Here is a 20,311-nt window from a genome sequence, read left to right as displayed (position 1 = left end):
AAATTGATGGGCGGGCAGTAGGGTCTGCGGTTGGTCTGATACATTGTAATTCTTGAGAAAGTAAGATTGTTCCTTTTGGAATTATTTGCTTTTCTCTTTAAATGAAGCTGCATAATTGGTTGAATTTGACACAGCCTTATTACATTTTAGCATTAAACCCCTACCTAAACACTATTTTTGAGGCACAGACAAAACACTAATTTGAGTAGCTCCTGTTTCCCTTGCACCATTTGTTTCTATTTCTCAAAAGCCTACTGTTTTCGGATTTGTTTGGATGCAAGGAACAGAAATCAGCTCCAAGTAGCTAAAGTAAAAGATTTGTTATAAGGCTGTAGGGAAATCTCACAGAACTTATTTGAAAAAGTACAGTTGGGCCTCACAGGAATTGGCAAGGTGTCAGAGAACCAGTATTCTCCATCTTGATCCCTCTAATTAGCTGTGACTGGTTAAGGAGATGGTAGTGGGGTGAGTATTTAAGATATGAGTGTGTGTGTGTGTGTGTGGGGGGGAGTAGTTTCCTTGTATGGAGAGCAAAAGAAAAGCACCTCTAATTCATCTGAAAATAATTGCCTTTTTCCCCGCAGATACTCAGATATACCTTGGAGGGCCTCTAAAACTAAATAATTAGTATCGAATGATGATTCTATTTTTTAGCTTAAAAATGCAAATATGGTATATATATATATATAAATATATATGAATGTTGACCAGTGTTTCCAAAAAAACAGGGGTTTTTTTTAGGTGTTAATTTTTTATTTTGTAATAATTTCAAACTTCCAGAAAAGTTTCATGAATGGTATAAACTTGCCTTATATTCTTCACCCAGATCCCCTGATTTTTAATATTTTGTCACTACATACTGTTCTCTCTGTACGTATAAAAAAAAATTCTGAACCATTTGAGAGTATATTGCATACATCATGCCCTCTTAGAGCCCTTAATACTTAAGTATGCATTTCCTAAGAACAAGCATCTTTTCTTAGGTAACCAGAGTGGTTAAATTCAGGAAATATAGCATGCGTGTAATACTTTTATCTAGATTATTGTCCATATTCCATTTTCATCAGTTGTCCCAATTATGCCCTTTATTAGTATTTTTTTCTGGTACAGTAGCTAATCCAGGATCGTAGATTGCATTTAGTTCTTAGGTCTCTTTAGTTTCCTGTAGTCTGAAAGAGAGTTCCTCTGTCTGTTGTCATAGCATTGGTAGGCTAGAAATTTATTCAGTTCCTCTCAATTTGGGTTTGTCTAAGTTTTCTTCATAATTAAATTCAGATTTTACATTTTGGGCTGGAACACTAGATAAGTAATATGTGTTTTTCTCTCATCTGGAGGCACTTGATGTTTGCCCACTACCAGTATGTTCGTTTTGATTGCTTGGTAAAGGTATTGAGGAGTTTCTCCATTGTATAGTTACTGTTTCTCATTTTGCCATTATTAAGTAATTTGTGGGGAGATATTTTGAAATTGTGTAAATATCCTGTTCCTCATGAGACTTTCCTCTCTTAGATTTAGTGTCTATTGATGATTCTTACCTGAGTAAGTTTTTACTATGGTAACTGCACATTTACCAAGGTTTTTAGCAGCGGTTTGTTTTTGGGTAATTGGTATTGTGGGAGTTTCTTTTTCCATTTTGGTTTTTCTGTAACGCATATAGGTTGCTTTTGTAATCACAACAAATAAATGAATTTTAAGGAAGAAAAGTGTAGATAATTTAGATAGTATCAATAGTATTCCTGCACGGTTTTCCACACAAATGGGATTTAAAATAGTTTCTTGAATCTAGCCTAATTTGAAATTCAGAACACAGAAATTAAGTACTTAGATTTTTTAAAAAATTTTTAAATGATGTAGTTCCAATTCCTCATTCAGTTTTTAGAATTATTGCTAAATGAGCCTTTAACAGTTGTTTAGGTTTATGATTTGTTACTAATGCTAGCAGTTTGATTTCTAACACAAGGCTAAAAATACATATTTTAATTGTGGTGCTATTTCCCTTCTTCCATTAAAAAAATTCTTCAAGTAATTTTTTTAAAGTTAAAATATTTTTTCCTGAAATCATTGAGACAAGTTCTTTTTTCCCATATACACAAGTCAATGCTTTTTAAAAAGGGGTTGGTAAGCTGGTAATACAGCAGAGCATCAAACATCTATAACCCTTAGGTCAAAGCGGTGTATGATTTTTGGAACCTTGTAATGAAAGAAATACATACCATTGTAAAGAAGTTCAGAAGAACAAGAAAGGGATAAGAAGCAAAACACATATTCAGACTTTAATTACATTGTGATGACACTTTTATCAATTTGGCATATTTCCTTTCATTGATAGCAAAATATTGGTAGTGAATTTGGATGATAATTTGAATGTTATACTGATTCAGGTCCTGGGTAACATATTGAATGAAAATTATTAATTTAATTTCTTGGGAAATTTTCAGAGGGACTGGTAGAAGAAAAGTGTTGTGAATACTTAGAGAGTGGAGATTTTATTCTGTAAAACTTAAATTCCCTTTTGAGAAAATTAAGATGATCATATTTGAGAATAGTGAGGATTAACAAGATGATACAGTGGATTTGTAGCATTCTACAGGTGCTTTGTTGACTTAAAACTCATTTGAATCAACTGTATCCAACTGTATCTTAAGAGAAGGAAAGTTCAATTTGTAGCGTTACTAAATCTTAGCCCGTTGTTTTAAAAAAGTATAGAGGGAAAGGTGCAAAAACAAGTCCCATGATGAATTAGAGGATTTTCTTTTAGGCCCAAACCCCCAATCTGGACATGTAAAGTAGCACCCTATTGACTAAAGTTAAGAAACTAGAGTTTTAATTGGTTTGTGAGATCTTTTGTTTAAATATTCTTATTGTGGCCCAGGGACCACATGTATCATTTACGTGGAGTGCTTATTAAAATGTACATTCTTGGGCCCCATTCCAGACCTACATAATCACATCTGGAGGGGCCTTGAATTTGCATTTGAGTACTAGTCTCAGCTGATTTTTACACTATTTTAGCTCTTTTATATTACAGGTAGACTCAGCCCCAGGGAGGTTAAATAATTTTCCCAAGATCATATTAGATTATGGTTGATCAAGAATTAAAATTTAGATCCTGATGCTTGGTGCTTTATACTTTTCCATGCTGAAACCATGCTGACTCTTCTCTTGAGAAGCCAGGCTTCTGGATTCTCTAAATGAGGAAATGCTGGTCTTTGTGCAATGTCATGTGACAGACTCTATATTTTGTGCTTTTCTGTATCCCAATTCAAGATGATCTCTTGGTTTCTAGAAGAGTCTTGGATTGGAATTATAGCAGTACCAATTGGGATCAAGTTGTGGTGAGTCTTGAATGCCAGGATAAAAGAGTGGCTTTTATGGAAGAGCCACTGAAAAATTACCCTTGGGGAGTGATATATTAGGACATGCTTATTTACTCCTTAAAATTGTTAAGATTATGAAGGTAATTAATATATGCTTATTAAAAGAACTCAGTACTTCTTTAGAGGCAGTATTACAGAGGGGTGAAGAGTAGAAACTCTAGAACCACCACGCTGCTTTAATTTGACTGCATTCAAACTAAGTTGTACTCCTATGTGACCTTGGGCAAGTTACTTACCTTTTTGTGCCTTAGGTTCTTGATCTGCAAAATGAACATAATAATAGAGCCTATCTTATAGAGTCTTTTTTATTAATTGGAATATAGTTGATATAGAGTTGTTTTGAAATTCTGTGAGTTAATACGTATAAAATCTTGGTAAGCTCTATAAGTTGTTGCTGCTATAGTTGTTTCAGGAAAAAAGTGAGTCTCTGACTCCCATCCTTAGCTTCTCTCTTATGCTGAGGTGATGACTGTTTCTAATTTCTGTATTTTTCTTTTGGTGTTTTATGTAGATGCTGTAGAAGTTTCTTTAACCTTCATTTAACCAACCTTCAGGATTAATATTCCTTCTGTAAAAACTACGGATGCCCATTACATGTTGAATGATGTAAATAAACTACTCTGTGCTGCTGCCACTAGTTGAGTTGAATGTTCACAATAGTCATGTTTGTTCCCAAATTGGCTAATCCCATTGTGCTTGTCTTGTGTTTATATTAGTTAGGTATTACATAAAACAGAGATAATGAATGTGAAGAGAGAGTTGTTTAAATGAAAACTAAGTTAAATGCTTTGGAAAACTTGATAAAGGCAAATTAATTGCTGAAGAAAATTGTCAAGTTAGGTATTGGTAAGACAACTAAAAGATTATGGGGGGGCTTCCCTGGTGGCGCAGTGGTCGAGAGTCCGCCTGCCGATGCAGGGGACACTGGTTTGTGCCCAGTCCGGGAAGATCCCACATGTCGCGAAGCGGCTGGGCCCGTGAGCCATGGCCTCTGAGCCTGCGTGTCCGGAGCCTGTGCTCCGCAATGGGAGAGGCCACAACAGTGAGAGGCCCGCGTACCACAAAAAAAAAAAAGATTATGGGGAAAAATAAGAAAAAATCTAGAAGGAAGTCTACATTCACACTGCTGCACAAGTGTCTAGGTGATTTCTTACCTTGGAATAATCTAAAACCAAAAACCATAGGTAATACATTATAGATATGGTTTCTACAAGAATGAGAACCCAGAATATGAATTAGGGGAGCCATATTCAAAAAATACTTTAGCTTGACACCGAAATATTGATGAATGATATTATAAATTAAAAATACGGTCTTTATAATAATATATATTTATATATAATTTTTTCGTGATTCTCCATGTTAAATGACTGACTTTGATGAACTCAAACTTCTAGTCCCTATTTTTTGTATATAAATCCAGATTTCAATGTTTAATCCAAAACAGGATGGATCTTAACTGTATTCTGTAACTTTCTTTTTTCATTTAGTATCTTGTAGATCTAAAAATGTTCTTTCAAAATTAGACTCAGGTTTGTCCAATGGGGTTTATATGACCCTACCTAGATGAAATGACAGATTTCATTTGTCTCTAGAATTTAACAGATACATTGATATGTTAAGATCCAATAGCCTTTGTTACCTTGTGAGATTTAAATTGTACTCTTCTTTAGGACCTTTCTAACTCTGATAGTATTATATATTAGATTCATTTAGTGGCAGATAGTTGAATGCCCTCTATGTGGAAGCATCATGGTAGCTACTAATTTTGGCTTGCTGATCTTGCACATATTTCCTAAGGGAAGTAGCTGATGATTGTGTTGGCTAATATACCTGGGATCAGTTTGTTTCATTTTCAAATTTCAGCCTGTAATTGTTTGGTATGTTGTAACCTAGTTGCTCTATGTTAGTAACTTTTTAGTTATACATTAATGTAGTAACTGCATGATTTTTTAATTTCGTGTTAAAACTGGCGGATTTTATGGATGTGGTGTGGTTGTGCCAAAACACGAAAGTTCTTTTGCTGTGTATTTACTTTGAGAGTATCTGAGAAGCTGTGATATTTATCATTTAAATTTAATCTGGAGTCATGGTGGAGATTTCAGAAGACATTCTGCTGGTATAGCCTAAACTATCACTTAGAAGAAGTTCCAGTTTTATGCTTCTTATAGATTGAAGTAAGTTGTTCATTATGGATTTGGGCAAAAGTATTTCTAATTCGGTCCCTGATTTCACATAGCAACTTCTTTCTTCACGTTCAAATGACTTTTATAAGAGTGGCTGGTCAGCTCAGTACATGTGGATTATTTTTCATTTAATCTCTTCACATAAAGGTCTTTACAATGAAGTTTGAAAGTGAAAGTGGGTGCAGCCTGTCTTATAGCAAATATACTGGTCACTATAGAACTCGTTGTATCTACCAACTTCATTCTTGACATTTTATTTTTTTCTTTATTGTAAAATTTCTCAGTGATTATATGCCTCTAAAAGCTTTTCTAATAGAGACTTAGATCTGTTAATGCCATAATTCATTTTTGAGTAAGATGCATAGACTTTTTCTCTAAGTTTCAACTCTAGTAGTAATACACCAGTCCTCCATTTCTAGGTTTTGGTTTTTGTTTTTATATTAACATATGAAGAGGGGGAAGCTGATCTTTGAATACTGTAAGCCCTGGGATCAAAGGACTGGGAAAAATTCCATAAAAGTAAACGGTTTAAACATGGAAAGTATTTTTCCTTTTTTTATTCATTTTGGTCTCTTGCTGACTTTGTAGGTTGTTAGATACTTAGAAATTAAAGTACTCTTATTTTAGACTTAAGATTTGATAGTAAATTTTTAAATGTATTTATTTATTTATTTTTTGGCTGTGTTGTGTCTTTGTTGCTGCGCATGGACTTTCTCCAGTTGCGCCGAGTGGGGGCTACTCTTTGTTGTGGTGCGTGGGCTTCCCATTGCAGTGGCTTCGCTTGTTGTGGAGCACGGACTCTAGGTGTACGGGCTTCAGTAGTTGTGGCTCGCGGGCTCTAGAACGCAGGCTCAGTAGTTGTGGCACATTGGCTTAGTTGCTCCGCGGCACGTGGGATCTTCCCGGACCAGGGCTTGAACCCGTGTCCCCTTCATTGGCAGGTGGATTCTTAACCACTGCGCTACCAGGGAAGCCCAAAAGTAAATATTTTAAACAGATATATTCTTTAACCATTTGTTCTTTCATGTGTTCTTTCACCATTTGTATGTCCTTGGTAGCCAACAATATTTTGACTGGAATTGATTAAATTATCTTTGGATTGGAAAATATAAACTTCATAGCTTTAATTCTAAGAGGCGCAACACTGACATCCATAAATGAGTATCTACAGTGTATTTACATATCTTATTTTCTCTGCACAGCAACTCTGCAGGTAGATCTTTTACCCATTTTTCATGAGAAGCCTAGAGACTGAGGGTCACATAGCTAAAGAGTGACTGATCAAGAATTTTAATTCAAGTCATTTGAAAATCATGATAGCTTTCCACTGATCCTTAAAAAGGACTAGTTCTTGGCAAGGTAATGAGAATACACAAATTACTAATCCAAGGCAGTTACTTAAGAAAACTATTCTAAGATACCCTTGATTATATTAGATTGTCATAGCTCATTTGAGGTGTCTTAAGGGCAACTTAATTTTCTCCCATCCTGAGGGTTGTCTTTTTGCCTTGTTTATGGTTTCCTTTGCTGTGCAAAAGCTTTTAAGTTTCATTAGGTCCCGTTTGTTTATTTTTGTTTTTGTTTTCATTATTCTAGAAGGAAGGGCAGCTTAATTTTGTTCACTGCTCATTCCCCAGCACTTAGAACAGTATCTAGGGAATAGTATATGCGCAATAAGTATGTTAAATGAATGAATTTGAATTCATTATATTTTGAAAGAATAGTTGCCATAGTCTGGGGGGAGAAATGCTTAACACTCAAGATTTCTTCCATTGTTTGGAGACAAAGTACTCAGAACTTGATAGTGATAAGCTGGAAGAGTTGTTGATTGTTGGAAATTATTCAGATGATGAAGATCGTGGTGGAGGCCACAGAAATTGAGGAAGAGTGAATCTGAAACACTGGGGAGGCACAGAAGACTGGGTGACCAAATGTAATAGATTAGAGAAAAGAACGATTAAAAAGAGAACTGGGAGAAAAGGGTACTAATAAAAAATGGAATGGAAGAAGATGTGTGAAAAAGATTCAGTTTGATTTTTGTAGTGATGGCAGGTATTTGAATAGATATATATCTTGTAGATGGCTAGGAATAGGAAATCAGGAATTAATGGTTATATCCAAGATTGGTGGAGACTAATAATGGGGAGGATTGAGCCTTAAAGGACAACCAGATTTTAGAGTAATAAGGGAGAAGGAAGCAATTAAAAAAAGGTTCCAAAAGGAAATCAGTCACTAACATTCTTTAATGGCAGATTTTTTGTTTTTTTTCAAGGTATGTTCACGTTCATCTAAAAGGAGAGGAGAGGATTAAATGTGTTAAAGAAAGTGTGGTTTAAGCAAGAATAACTTAGGTGGTATCTTAGCCACTATGTTCCAAGCTTTGAGAGCTAATATATAAATATTTCAGTTCTTGCTATAGAGTGAAGTAGATGATCTATTTGTGGAAGCTGTATATCTAACATTTGTTTCCAAAAAGTGTGTCAAAATATAAACCAGTGGTTAAAAAAATGTAACTAATATATTCTTTGGGAAGTTAAGAAGGGAAGAGATTAGTATATAAGAGGCCTTACAGCTTTAACAGTTTTTTGAGTTAATGTAGTCAAATTTCTGTTTGCAGATAAGGAAACAGTGCTCAGGAGGTTGATCTGCTGGAGATCTCAAAGCTAGTTTTGTGGCAGAGATGTCAAAGTTGGGAAGTTGAGGCTTCAAGGAAGTGCTGGTACTTGAACAATCCTCGAAGGTTTAATAAGATTTTTATTTATAGAGTGGGATGGATATAAATAGAGGAAAATGACTTTTGAAAACTTGAAGGAGAATGAACAAGGATATGCCAACAATCACAAAAAGACTGACATAATCAGTGGATTTATATATTGGGATATTAGTATGGAACAGGGTAACCTGATAATGCCAAGATTAGGAACCTGTTATTACTGTGAGCTATTATGCTTTTTTTTTTTTTTTTTTTTTTTTTTTGCAGTACGCAGGCCTCTCACTGTTGTGGCCTCTCCCATTGCGGAGCACAGGCTCCGGACGCGCAGGCTCAGCGGCCATGGCTCATGGACCCAGCCTCTTCGAGGCATGTGGGATCTTCCCGGACCGGGCCATGAACCCGTGTCCCCTGCATTGTCAGGCGGACTCTCAACCACTGTGCCACCAGGGAAGCCTGCTATTATGCTTTTTTGAAGAGGGCAAAATTAGGAAACTAGTGGGCTTTGAAGTATATTCAGTGTTTCAGCAAGTGTTCTAAAATAGAGCACTGGAGCAAATGTCTTTCTTCTTTTTTTTTTTTTTAAGACATCCAGGCCACATCCCAGACGTACTTAATCAGAATCTCTAGGGTGAGGCCTATGAATCTGTTATTTTCAGCCCCTAACCCCAGGTATATTAAAAGTGGCATTTTGTGGATCTATGTTTGAGAACCACTGGTTTAAAGGTCAAGTCAGAATAGGGCGAGAGACTACTTAGAAACTTATTCTGGTAGCCTAGGTCTGAGATAAGAAAATGTAGACAGTAGGATCAGAAAGATTTGTTTAAATCCTATTAATTAATTAGATTTGATGCACATTGTTTTTCTATAGGGAAATGAGAGGATTCAAGGTTCAGACTAAAAGAAATGATTAAAATAGTGATAGAAGGAATACTTAGTTCATCCTGAAGAGTGAGGACATTATTTTGCTTGAGATTAGAATCAAGAATGAGAGAATAGGGCTTCCCTGGTGGCGCAGTGGTTGAGAGTCCGCCTGCCCATGCAGGGGACACGGGTTCGTGCCCCGGTCCGGGAAGATCCCACATGCCGCGGAGCGGCTGGGCCCGTGAGCCACGGCCGCTGAGCCTGTGCGTCCGGAGCCTGTGCTCCGCAATGGGAGAGGCCACAACAGTGAGAGGCCCGCATACTGCAAAAAAAAAAAAAAAAAAAAAAAAAAAAAAAGAATGAGAGAATAAAATTATTGCCAAGTTTGTTTCAGTCAAAAAGTATGCCCTTTCCTGGTGACATACTTATTTGAAGGCTAAAAAGGCAAGAATGAACCAGCTTGATTGTATAGGTTGAGTGACTAAAAGATAAATGCAGGATTTTTATTGTTGATTTTGTTTGATTTTTAATTACAATGTTTTAACACTACTTTTTGGAAGACTGTGTTTTTGTTTGTTTTTGTTTTTTGCTTTTGGACAAGAGAATTCACCAGTGCGATAAGGTTTTTATGTCACATGTTGAGTCAGTAAGTATTTTCTTTTAGCCAATGATTTTCAAACTATTCTCAAGGAATTCTTAGGTTTTTAATGGGACTTAACTGGTAGGTGGGAGGATGTTCAGGCAGGGACATTCCCTTGCCACCTTCTTTAACTGCAGACATAGCAAATAATGAAGTAAAAAAGCAAATAATGGGCCTACTGTGCCCATTAGCAAATATCATTAATCACTGGGGCCATCTCCCGTTTGTATCTGGCTGTAGCCTCCTTAACACAACATTTAAAGTTGACACTAGCAATTACTGGGAAAAGCATAGGAGATTAAAACGTTTTTTTAATCCTAGAATAAAAATAGATGATTAGATTTTTGTGTAAGATTTTATTTGTAGGAAAATTTCTATCAATAGTCAGAGTTTGAAGGCCACAATTTTAATGTCACTTTTAAAAGTTTTAATTTTGAGGCAATTGTAAGAAATAATAGAAATTCTGTATCCTTTCCCTGGTTTCCCTCAGTGGTAACATCTTGCAAAACTGTAGCACAATATGACCACAATATTGACATTGATTCAGTTCACCCATTATGTTCAGATTTCCCCAGTTTTACTTGTGTGTGTGTTGTGTGTATATAGTTCTTTTCATTTTTATCATATGTAGGTTCGTATCTCCGCCACCACAGTTACGATACAGAACAGTTCCATCACCACAAGGATCCCTGGTGTTGCACTCTTACTACCACACTATTCTCTGTTTCTATAATTTGTCATTCAAGAATGTTAGATAAATGAAATTATACAGTATGTGTGACATTTTTGAGATTGGCTTTGTTTCACTCAGTACAGTTTCCTTGAGATTCATCCAAGGTGTTGCATGTATCTGTAATTCATTCCTTTATAATGCTAAGTAGTGTTCCACTTAATGTTATTTTCTCACTTGTAGCTACCCCATAGAACATGCAGCTTCAGACTTTTCCTTTTAAATCTACAGAACATATTGTCTCTCATTTTCTTTTGTTAACTTCCCTGACTCTGTTTTCTTTTATTATCTCAGTTCCCAACTCTGTTAGGACTGTTGGGAGCACAGTTTAAAAATTGCTCATGTAGACAACAATTTGTTTTTTTTTTTTTAACTAAAGGAAGGTTTAGAACCCACTGAAGTTATGTGGTGTTATGCTTTACAGTACTCATTACTTTTGTACATAAAAGTAAGATTTTAAGGAATTGGGAAGGTGAAATTCTTAAATTTGAAGATTCTTTTTCTTCTGTGTTTGTATATCAAGCCGTACATTCTACGACATATAGTCGTGGGCCACATGGCAAGTAGAAAGTGGGAATAGGTAACTGTTTAGAATGAAATCACTTTTGTTACTTACGTAGTCGGGTATGAACAAAGACTGAACTCATTCTAAAAATAGTTTGTGTGTGTAAGAAACAGAAATTGTACATTTGCACCCAGAGACTAACCAGTTACCAATCACTGAATTGCTTCAAAGGCTGCATTTTATTAGATTTTACACCAGAGGTTAGTGACCTCCAACACTTTAGGGAATGATGAATACTGTTTTAAAATAATGACGTGGTGCATTAAAAAACTGGATAGTATTGAAATTAATTATTTTAATTCAAGGTTGTTTTGGGGTGGTAATGGAGGAGTGTACCAGTACTTTGACAGGTTGAAGAATTGGTGTTCAGCATAGCTTCCCCAAACCCTGTTAGAGTGGTACCCCATTATATGATGCCAAACAGTTCAGAATATCATATTCACCATCAGTATTTCTCATCATTATGGTACATTTGTTAAATTCTATGAATCAACATTGGCACATCATTATCAACCAAATTTTACACTAAGCCTCACTCTTTGTATTCATTTTTTTTAAGGTTGTACTTCTTGATACTTTATTTTGATTACAATATCAAATCTCTAGTGAGCTGAAGATAAGGTAAACTGGGTTGCAAGGTAGGCCAGTGTGAAGTAATGCCAAATACTGGCTGATCTGGGAAAATGACTCATTCTTAACTGTATAGGGGTGGTTTAGTGCTTGTTGGGTTGGCATTGGCTTATTCTTTAAAGAATTTACTCTTACTAGAGCCAATCTTGTTTTGACAAAAATTCTGTAAAAAGGATTTCAAGGGCCTGATGCCCTAGTTATTTTAACCATTACTCTGTTTTTATTTTAATAAAATAATCGAAACAGTATGTTTAGAGTTTATAATAAAGAGGTTTGGCTGTTGGCCTTTTTTTTTTTTTTCCCTTCTTTTTTTGGCCGTACCACACAGCATGCGGAATCTTAGTTCCCCAACCTGGGATCAAAGCCGGGCCCCTTGCAGTGGAAGCGTGGAGTCTTAGTGGATGGACTGCCAGGGAAGTCCCTGGCTGTTGCCTTTTTAAGTGAAGCTACTTCTGTCACATTCTCTGATTTGCAGTCCAACACAGAAGCATCCTTTCTCCTTTACTGACAAGAATGGATTCTAGAATAGATCAGAAATTCTTAATAGTTTACTTGACTTTTACAAGTATAATAGCTGAGAATTGTTCTCCAATACTTTTTTTTCCTTTTCTGTTACAGTTTATTACAGAATATTCAATATAGTTCCCTGTGCTGTACAGTAGGATCTTGTTGTTTATCTATTTTATATATAGTAGTTGGTGTCTGCTAATCCCAAACTCCTAATTTATTCCTCCCCAGCCCCCTTTCCCTTTGGTAACCATAAATTTGTTTTTTATGTCTGTGAGTCTGTTTCTGTTTTGTAAATAAGTTCATTTGTATCATGTTTTAGATTCCAGTGATGTCATAAGTGATACCATATGGTCCAATACTCATCTTTTTAAGGACTTTTCCTAAATATTTAATTCCCAGAATTGTTATCTGGTTATCATAGCTAATACTTAACTGAGTGGCACACAGATTCCTTGAAACAATTCAGAAATATGTTTTATGATTATTCCTATTTACAGATGAGGAACTAAGGCTTCAAGAGAATAAGTAACCATTATTAATAGGTGGCAGAGTGTTAAAACTGAAGCATTGCTATTTTGATATTGAATTTAGTACTAGTGGTTGGAATTGTACTAAAATATGGTGAAACTGTGGAACTCTCGTATAGAACCAGAAACTGTGTGTTTTGAACATTGAATTTCATATATAGGTTTCCATTTTTCATGTAGGTCCATCAACATTAATCCTGACTACCAGAAGAAAGATTTTTTTCAATAGAGAGTTTATTTGCTATAAAAGATTATAGTGTAAGTTGAATTCGTGAAATTCTTTATCTCTAGGAATGAAATGGTTATCAAAGGGATACTCAAGTTAAAATTCAACTGGTTAGGGCTTCCCTGGTGGCGCAGTGGTTGAGAGTAAGCCTGCCGATGCAGGGGACACGGGTTCTTGCCCCGGTCCGGGAAGATCCAGAGCTGCTGGGCCTGTGAGCCATGGCCGCTGAGCCTGCGCGTCTGGAGCCTCTGCTCCCCAGCGGGAGAGGCCACAACAGTGAGAGGCCCGCGTACCACAAAAAAAAAAAAAAAATTCAACTGGTTAGATAGGTGGTCTTTGCTTAACAAATAGTTCTATGTAAGGAATTGAGTATACTTACGTATATATTAGTAATCTCAAATTTGAAGCCTGGTTCCCTTAACTTTTGGGTTGCTTTCAATTCACTAGCAAGGCATCTGTTTGTTCCTGAAAAATGATAGGGAATTTAAATATTTTTATTCTTTGAGTATGTGCTTTGCACTGTCCCTGAAATATTTTAAATGCAAATTTTAGACTTTGAGCCCATGCATCTTTACTTACTTTGTAGTGTTTTAATGCATTGCTGTGGAATGCATGTAGGTTTATTAAGTAGATTAGGTTTCAGGGAGGAGCAAAGTAGGTTTTGTTACTGTTGTTTCATTTAGTGTGCCAGAATGAATGCAGTCCATACGTTCTGCAGTGAAACAGTTATGTAGTTATTTAATTTCTCCTCTTTTTGAGAGAGGCAGTTGTCAGTTTTTCCCCCTTAACTGTAAATTCTGGATTTTATTTTATTTATTTTACCAACCATCTGGCAAATTTTAATTTCAGGGAAACTACTGTGTAGGTTCTGGAATCAGACTGTTAGGGTTCAAAACCTGATTCTTCTATTTATTAACTATGGAACTTTGGAAAAGTTTAACTTCTCTGCCTTATCTGTAAGATGGGGTAATAAATGTACCTATGCCATAGGCTCATTGTGAGGATTAAGCATTGTAAGCAGTATTTATCATCATTATTGTTATAACCTCTATTTGGGGACGTTTGAGTATCAGGTAAGTGCTTATAAAGCACTGGCTAATACTAACATTAACCCAGTTAGAGAAATACATAATTCATTCTATTATTCTTCTTAGAATCTGATATTTATCTGTCATTTTGATTATCAGGACTAATCTGTTAATGTACTTGTGATTGTAAAATTTAAACTGTAAGATCATCAGCCTAACCTGCCTCCATTTATAGTTGAAGCCCAGAATAGTGAAATGAGTTGACCAAAGTTTCGTAGGTAGTAACTTGGTAATAGATTTTGATTAACTAGTATCCTTTTTTGTTATACCTTAGTCAACAGCTATAAGTAAAATTAAAATTATAAATGATTAATGAGGGCAGTTTAATTTCTGATTTATAAGAAAATCTCAGTTATGTGGTACCTCACAACTTCTTTCAAGTTTCTTTGTTTCATTTCTATTAGTAATTCAGCCCCAGATTCACCTGCTTATCTCTTGTTATATGTCCAAAATGTAAACATGGATTTAATATTAAATATTTATTGAGCTCTTTGTAAGGTGTTTATTAAGGATTGAAAGGTAATAATAAATGACCCTTTCCTCAAAGAGATTATGTTAAATTGGGTTGGGCCCTTTATTTGCAATTTTAGAAAAAAAATTTTCCTCATATTTTCATCTTTTTTGCCTTTTGGGTATCATATTTATCTTTTCAGTGGTATTTTTTTGTTTTTTGAACTTCTTAATGTGGTCTTAAAAGCAGCCTCAGTTTTCCAGTTCTTCTGATAAACTGTTTTCTAATTTAATTGCTTTTCCTTCTTGCCTTTTATCTCGTTTTTCCTACTTTAGGGTTTTGTTTGGTTTTGTTTTGGTATCATTGCCTCTGCTAAATCTGTGGGGTTGTTTTGTTTGTTTGTTTTCTTTTTTGTTTGTTTTGTATTTTTTGTTTTTTTTGTGTGTTTTTTTGGCGGTGCCACGAGGCTTGTGGGATCTTAGTTCCCTGACTAGGGATTGAACCCACACCTCAGCAGTGAAAGTGCGGAGTCCTAATCACTGAACCACCAGGGAATTCCCCTAAATTTGTTTTTAATATCGTGTTTTCCCAGTTTCTTTCCAGTTTGATTTGGTATTTAGCATTGTTTCCTTTACTTGTGTTTACGTTCATTTGTATAAAAGAGTGAAGAATAAATTTATTTTTTTAAGAATCAGCTGCTATCTTTATTTGAGTCCCTTTGATTTTAGGTTCCATGTTAGACAGAAGTATCAATACCTATAATTTTATGCCATTTATAAACAGCTCAATACTCCTGTGTTCACTTGGTTTCTAGGTCTGTTCTGGATAGCAGGTTTTGTGAAGACATTTATTCTTTCTTGGACCTCAGATTTACCAGACATCTCATGGTATTTCCTTTTATATTATTTCTTTAATGGCTGCCATTTATTCTCAATGTATTTTGTATATATTTTGCTTGCCAGTTGTATAACCAGTTTTTTGTTCACATGTAAGATATGAAAGCTTTGTGGTAGTTGTTTGTATGGTGTTGAATTGTTTTTCTCTAGTTATGCCTATGTTATAAGCTCACATCTTTTCTGTTTACTACATTGTCTTTCCCTTTCTTTTTTTCTTATTTTTAAAGACCCTAATGAATTTATACTTTAAGTATCAGCTGGATTTTTAAACAGTGTGAGTTTTCTGGCTATGGAGTTTTTGATATTAATGAATATAGTGAAATATTTGCCACTTTATGGTCTCAATAGATATGACCTCTTGCCTTCTCACCTCTTGTGAGTAAATTTGTGAGATCATCTTGTTTGCTGAATCAAACTCAGAGTCTGTGGTTCGGTTACAGATGTGATGATGAGTTGTTATCCTGGGGATGAGCTTCTGTGATTCTAGATGAGAGATGCATTTCTGGAAAAGGTGTCACGTGGTTGTTTTTATAGCGCGTAATTGTATAGGTTGACAACTCATTTGGTTAATGAGGCCAGAACTGCAGTTTCATTCCGGGTGCTCTAATTCATTCACCAGTTCTTTGTAGAGTGCCTTTTATGTTCTACGCACTGTGCAGGATTTGAGAGACAGGCAGTAATCACAAAAATATAAGCCATTGTCTGAAATAAGCTTATGGCAAGCTCTTCACTGCTATTTAAAAACAGCTGAAATATAGTGTTTATTGAGGACTGTATATTTATATAAAGATGGGGGACACTATTAAATACGTATTCAAATAAATTGTTTTAGGTTGGAAACATTACTCAGTTACCTAAAAGAATACATAATCATTTGACTTCTGCTTTCTAGTTTCTGCCTCTGGTTTTAAGAAAAAACATACAACTAAATATTTAACAACATATACCTAAAATATAAGATTTCCTATGAGTCTAATGTTAAGATAAGCTGAGCTAAAGAAAACTTCTACCAACTAGATGGTACCAACAGGAGGAGAATTTTTTTTTTTAATTTTAATTATCTGTTCTTAGGTCCAAGTTTTCAGTATTTTAAAGAAATACAGAATAACATTTGATTTATATGTTGCTTGCATGTTGTCACTTAGAATCTAATTTCATAATTTTATAGCTTTGTGCAGGTTAATAAATATAGCTTTTTTTAGTAAAAAAAAGTATAGTAAAAATATACTTTTTTTAGTAATTCTAAAACAGTCGCAGGTGCAGAAAAGGAGGTAGGGCAGTTTTTCCTTTTTCTCACCCTGCTTTAATTGTTTTTAGAGAATGTTTTTTTTTTTAAGAGGATGATTTTAATTTGGTGAAAACTGTAAAATCGTAGCAAATAGAGAACCATAATTACATACTTTATTTTCAAAAACTATTAGAAGATTCTCTTTAAATGAGAGCTAAAGAGTTTTTTTATCCACACAGTTTTTTGGTTTTGAAATAAGAGCAACTCTTCTTATGTGACTACCACTTATTGATTGCTAAATATGCATAATGCAGTGTATGAAATGCTTTACAGTCATTATTTCATTTTCTTCACAGAAATCGTAGGCGGATATATATCCATTTTATAAACAAGGAAACTGAGGCTTAGAGTGGTTAAATTACTTGCCTAGCTCACACATCTGCTGTTAGAGAGAGATAGGCTCCAATGCTCATGTTTTTCACTTTTAAGTGCAATTGCCTGTTATTGTATATTTTTGTACTACTTTGTACTTTTGTACTACTTTTGTACTATTTTGTATTCAAGCTACTACTTGAAATCTAGTAGCTCTCCCCCAGTTATTCATGGTTTAAAAGTAAAGGCTCGTTTTCTTGGAGAATTCAAACCACTGTTACCTCGTTATTTCCATATTTTGGTATTTTTTTCCCATGAGATATGAGCTCGCAGTCTGCATCATCTGTGAAATAGGAATTAACCTGAGTAGATATTCTCAAGCTTACTTGTAAAAATTAAAAGTAAATATAAGAATTGCTATTTGAAGAAACACTTCTCTTCAGTATTTCAGGTATAACCTGAGAGGGACAACATTGACTGTTTCTCTTGTTTATATGGTTATCTCTGTCTGCTTTGTTCCGAGTTGTACTGTATCATTGCTGAAAATATTTCGAGTAGATATTTCACATATAGTACATATAGCAGGTGTTAAACAGTGAATTTAGATTAGAAGAATTGATATGGAAGCTGAATATGTTTTTGTTACTATGGTAAGTTTGTTTAAAAATAAGTATTCAAGTATATGACAAGAATATTTAAAAATATTCAAGTATATTTCTCTTCTGATTGTCTGTGCTAGGGATCATTAACTCATGGGAGAAAACTGGAGAAATAAACTCCCTCCATATACATGTATTTATGTAGTATGGAAAATGACAACCACTATAAAACAATTGACTTTATTACAAATAAAATAGATTTTTTAAAAAATATATAAACAATAGAGTAGAATTGGTTCAAATTCTGGTTTTCTTTCTTAAACTGAGCAACTTTGGTTATGTTATTTAACCTTAGTTGCTTTTGAATTTCTCGGTGGTACAGTGGAGATCCCTATCTCAGAGTTGTGAGGATTAAATAGACCATCCATGTAAAAGCTTAGTCCACAATAAGTCTCAATAGTTGTTAGTTTATTGTTAAAGCATTTACTGAACCAAGAAGACTTAATTTTGGAGAGTGCTGTAAGAAATTGTTTTATCTTTAAAAATGAATAATATTTGTTGGTTCTTCACTAAGCAGTATGCCTTAGTAATCATTCTTTTGGCATCCTAAATTCATTCCCTAAGGAAGATTATGATTCAGAAACTTTTCTTTTGATCATAATCTCATAACTTAATTCCAGAAAAATAAAATAGAGACCCCTTGAGCAAATTCCAATTGGTATTGATATTTCAATAAAGAATGCTTTCTTCATGTATTTTACTTACCTTTGTTATAGGTTGACTGTTGCTGGGGATATGAAGATGATTCTTAACTTTTGGTTCCCTTTTCTTTTAAATAGGGTTTGTGGATGCACTTAGATGTTTGCAATGAGCACTGTGGCTGGCATGCCCCAGTGTTTTGGATACCAATGCATAGGACTCCATAGTAATCGAATTTACCAGAGGCGAACGTCATGAGCATAGTGATCCCATTGGGGGTTGATACAGCAGAAACGTCATACTTGGAAATGGCTGCAGGCTCAGAGTAAGTATTTAAATTAAAGGTATTTTGGATAGGGAAGGGCAAAATATTTCATGTAATTATTTTAGCACAACCAAGCAGTGCTTGATTTGCATTTATATTTTTTCTCATTTTAGACTCTTGGCTAAAATAAAATGTCAGAAGTTTAAAGGCAAAAATTCCTTTAACTAAAATTACTTTGTAAATAACTTTTGAGCCAAAATGCTCTATCTTTTTCGGATTTTTTTTGTCTTTTCCATTTGCTAATTGTTGACATCAAGAGTCAAGGTAGCAGGTTATTGTTTTTTTAAATTGTAAGACCTTTCATGTTTATATTGGAAAATTAATTTGGTTTTAAATTTGAATCTTTAAAAAATTGTAATATCCATTTAAACACAATAATTGCTTCATTTTTTAAAAAGTTGAGTTGAAAAAATTCAGGCCATTTTTAAATAAGAAAAAGGGAGTATTTCCTTCTAGATGTGTACTTTGCCACTTTTTGCTTTTATGGGAGCCATTTCTGAGGGATTCAGTGAAAGGTTCTTCCTCGCCTCTAACTCTTTGGTCTTGGCAGTTGTGTGGATAGATTTCATTTTATTTTGATCTTGAAAGACCACTACATTAACACTAAGTTATTGCTGTGAAAATTGATTGTTTTTGGAAATTGCAAGGGGTTCATGTGACAGTGATGGAATCTAAAGGATGGAAAGATGCATACGTTTGCTCTCAGATTCAATATGTAGTTGTATTGTGCTAAATGGGACGCTCATTGACCAGAAAGCTGAATTCAAGTTAAAAAAAAAAACAAATTTATTTATTTTTGAGCTCCTAAAACTGGTATGTAGAAAGGACAAAAATTGCAGTTAATATTCTCCTTTTGCTGGCATTTCAAATGGTCTAGAAGTGTTTTCACCACTCCCGCTTCTGCCATTGAGAAAGACTCAGGGATGCTCTCTAGTATTCCTATAATATGCTACACAGTCCATTTAACTATATGATTATTAAAATACAGTTTTTAAAAGCCATTTTTTTACACTATGCGTTAAGTTATTTTTGTTGTAAAGTAATAGATTCCCAAACATGGCACTCTTATGACAGTTGATTGACATTCATTCTGCCCAGGTAGTGACACTACTCAGGAAGGAAAGAACCTGGAAGCAGGGCTTGACAGGCAAGAGGTTCCCAGGCTAAAGTACTAGTTTTTCTTAATGTATAGCATCTGATAGATGCAAATCTATATCTGATGATAGTTATAGGCATTTATTGGTAATAATCAAAGATTCTTTGCTTCCTAAAAATATTCACCTTGACAGTCTTTTTTTAAATTGGCCTCTTAAGCACTGAATATAAGATATAGTTTATGAAATATTATTTATATACCAGATAGGAATTAGTCTAGTATACAATGTGAGATACACCTTTGCCTTGTTTGCATGTTTAGTATGTGTACTGTAAGGCAATTCACAAACAGAATGAAAGCTGCATATTAATTATACAGTTAAAAGAGAATGAATAATATATTGAAAGAGGGCAGTGTAGGGGATTGCTTTCTGCCTGTGTTCTTTATTAAATGCATTTATAGAGCATGTATGGAAAAAGTATGATTTATATTGTGGGGCCAAATCTTTCCTAATACAAATGTGGCCATTTTTATTGTGAGAAAATGATCAATTTGTGGGTAATTACAGAATGACTTTTTTTTTTTTTTTTTT

General features: G+C 34.6%; 1 protein-coding gene across 1 annotated transcript in view; it reads left to right on the top strand.

Annotated features, from left to right (window-relative positions):
- The window catches only part of KMT2E (lysine methyltransferase 2E (inactive)), a gene marked incomplete at its 3' end in the record, with an annotated part of 94,639 nt that overhangs the window by 6,607 nt on the left and 67,721 nt on the right, over positions 1-20,311 (top strand). Inside the window, exons 2-3 of the mRNA XM_024756716.1 lie at positions 15,319-15,391; positions 18,439-18,623. Of these exons, the coding sequence (XP_024612484.1) occupies positions 18,553-18,623 (71 nt within the window). The remainder of the gene's footprint in view (positions 1-15,318; positions 15,392-18,438; positions 18,624-20,311) is intronic.

This window comes from Neophocaena asiaeorientalis, unplaced genomic scaffold, assembly GCF_003031525.2.
Source record: "Neophocaena asiaeorientalis asiaeorientalis breed wild unplaced genomic scaffold, Neophocaena_asiaeorientalis_V1.1 scaffold472, whole genome shotgun sequence".
Classification (NCBI taxonomy): Eukaryota; Metazoa; Chordata; class Mammalia; order Artiodactyla; family Phocoenidae; genus Neophocaena; species Neophocaena asiaeorientalis.
The sequence above is the reverse complement of the archived record's forward strand: the minus strand, read 5'-3'. Positions and strand labels throughout refer to the sequence as shown.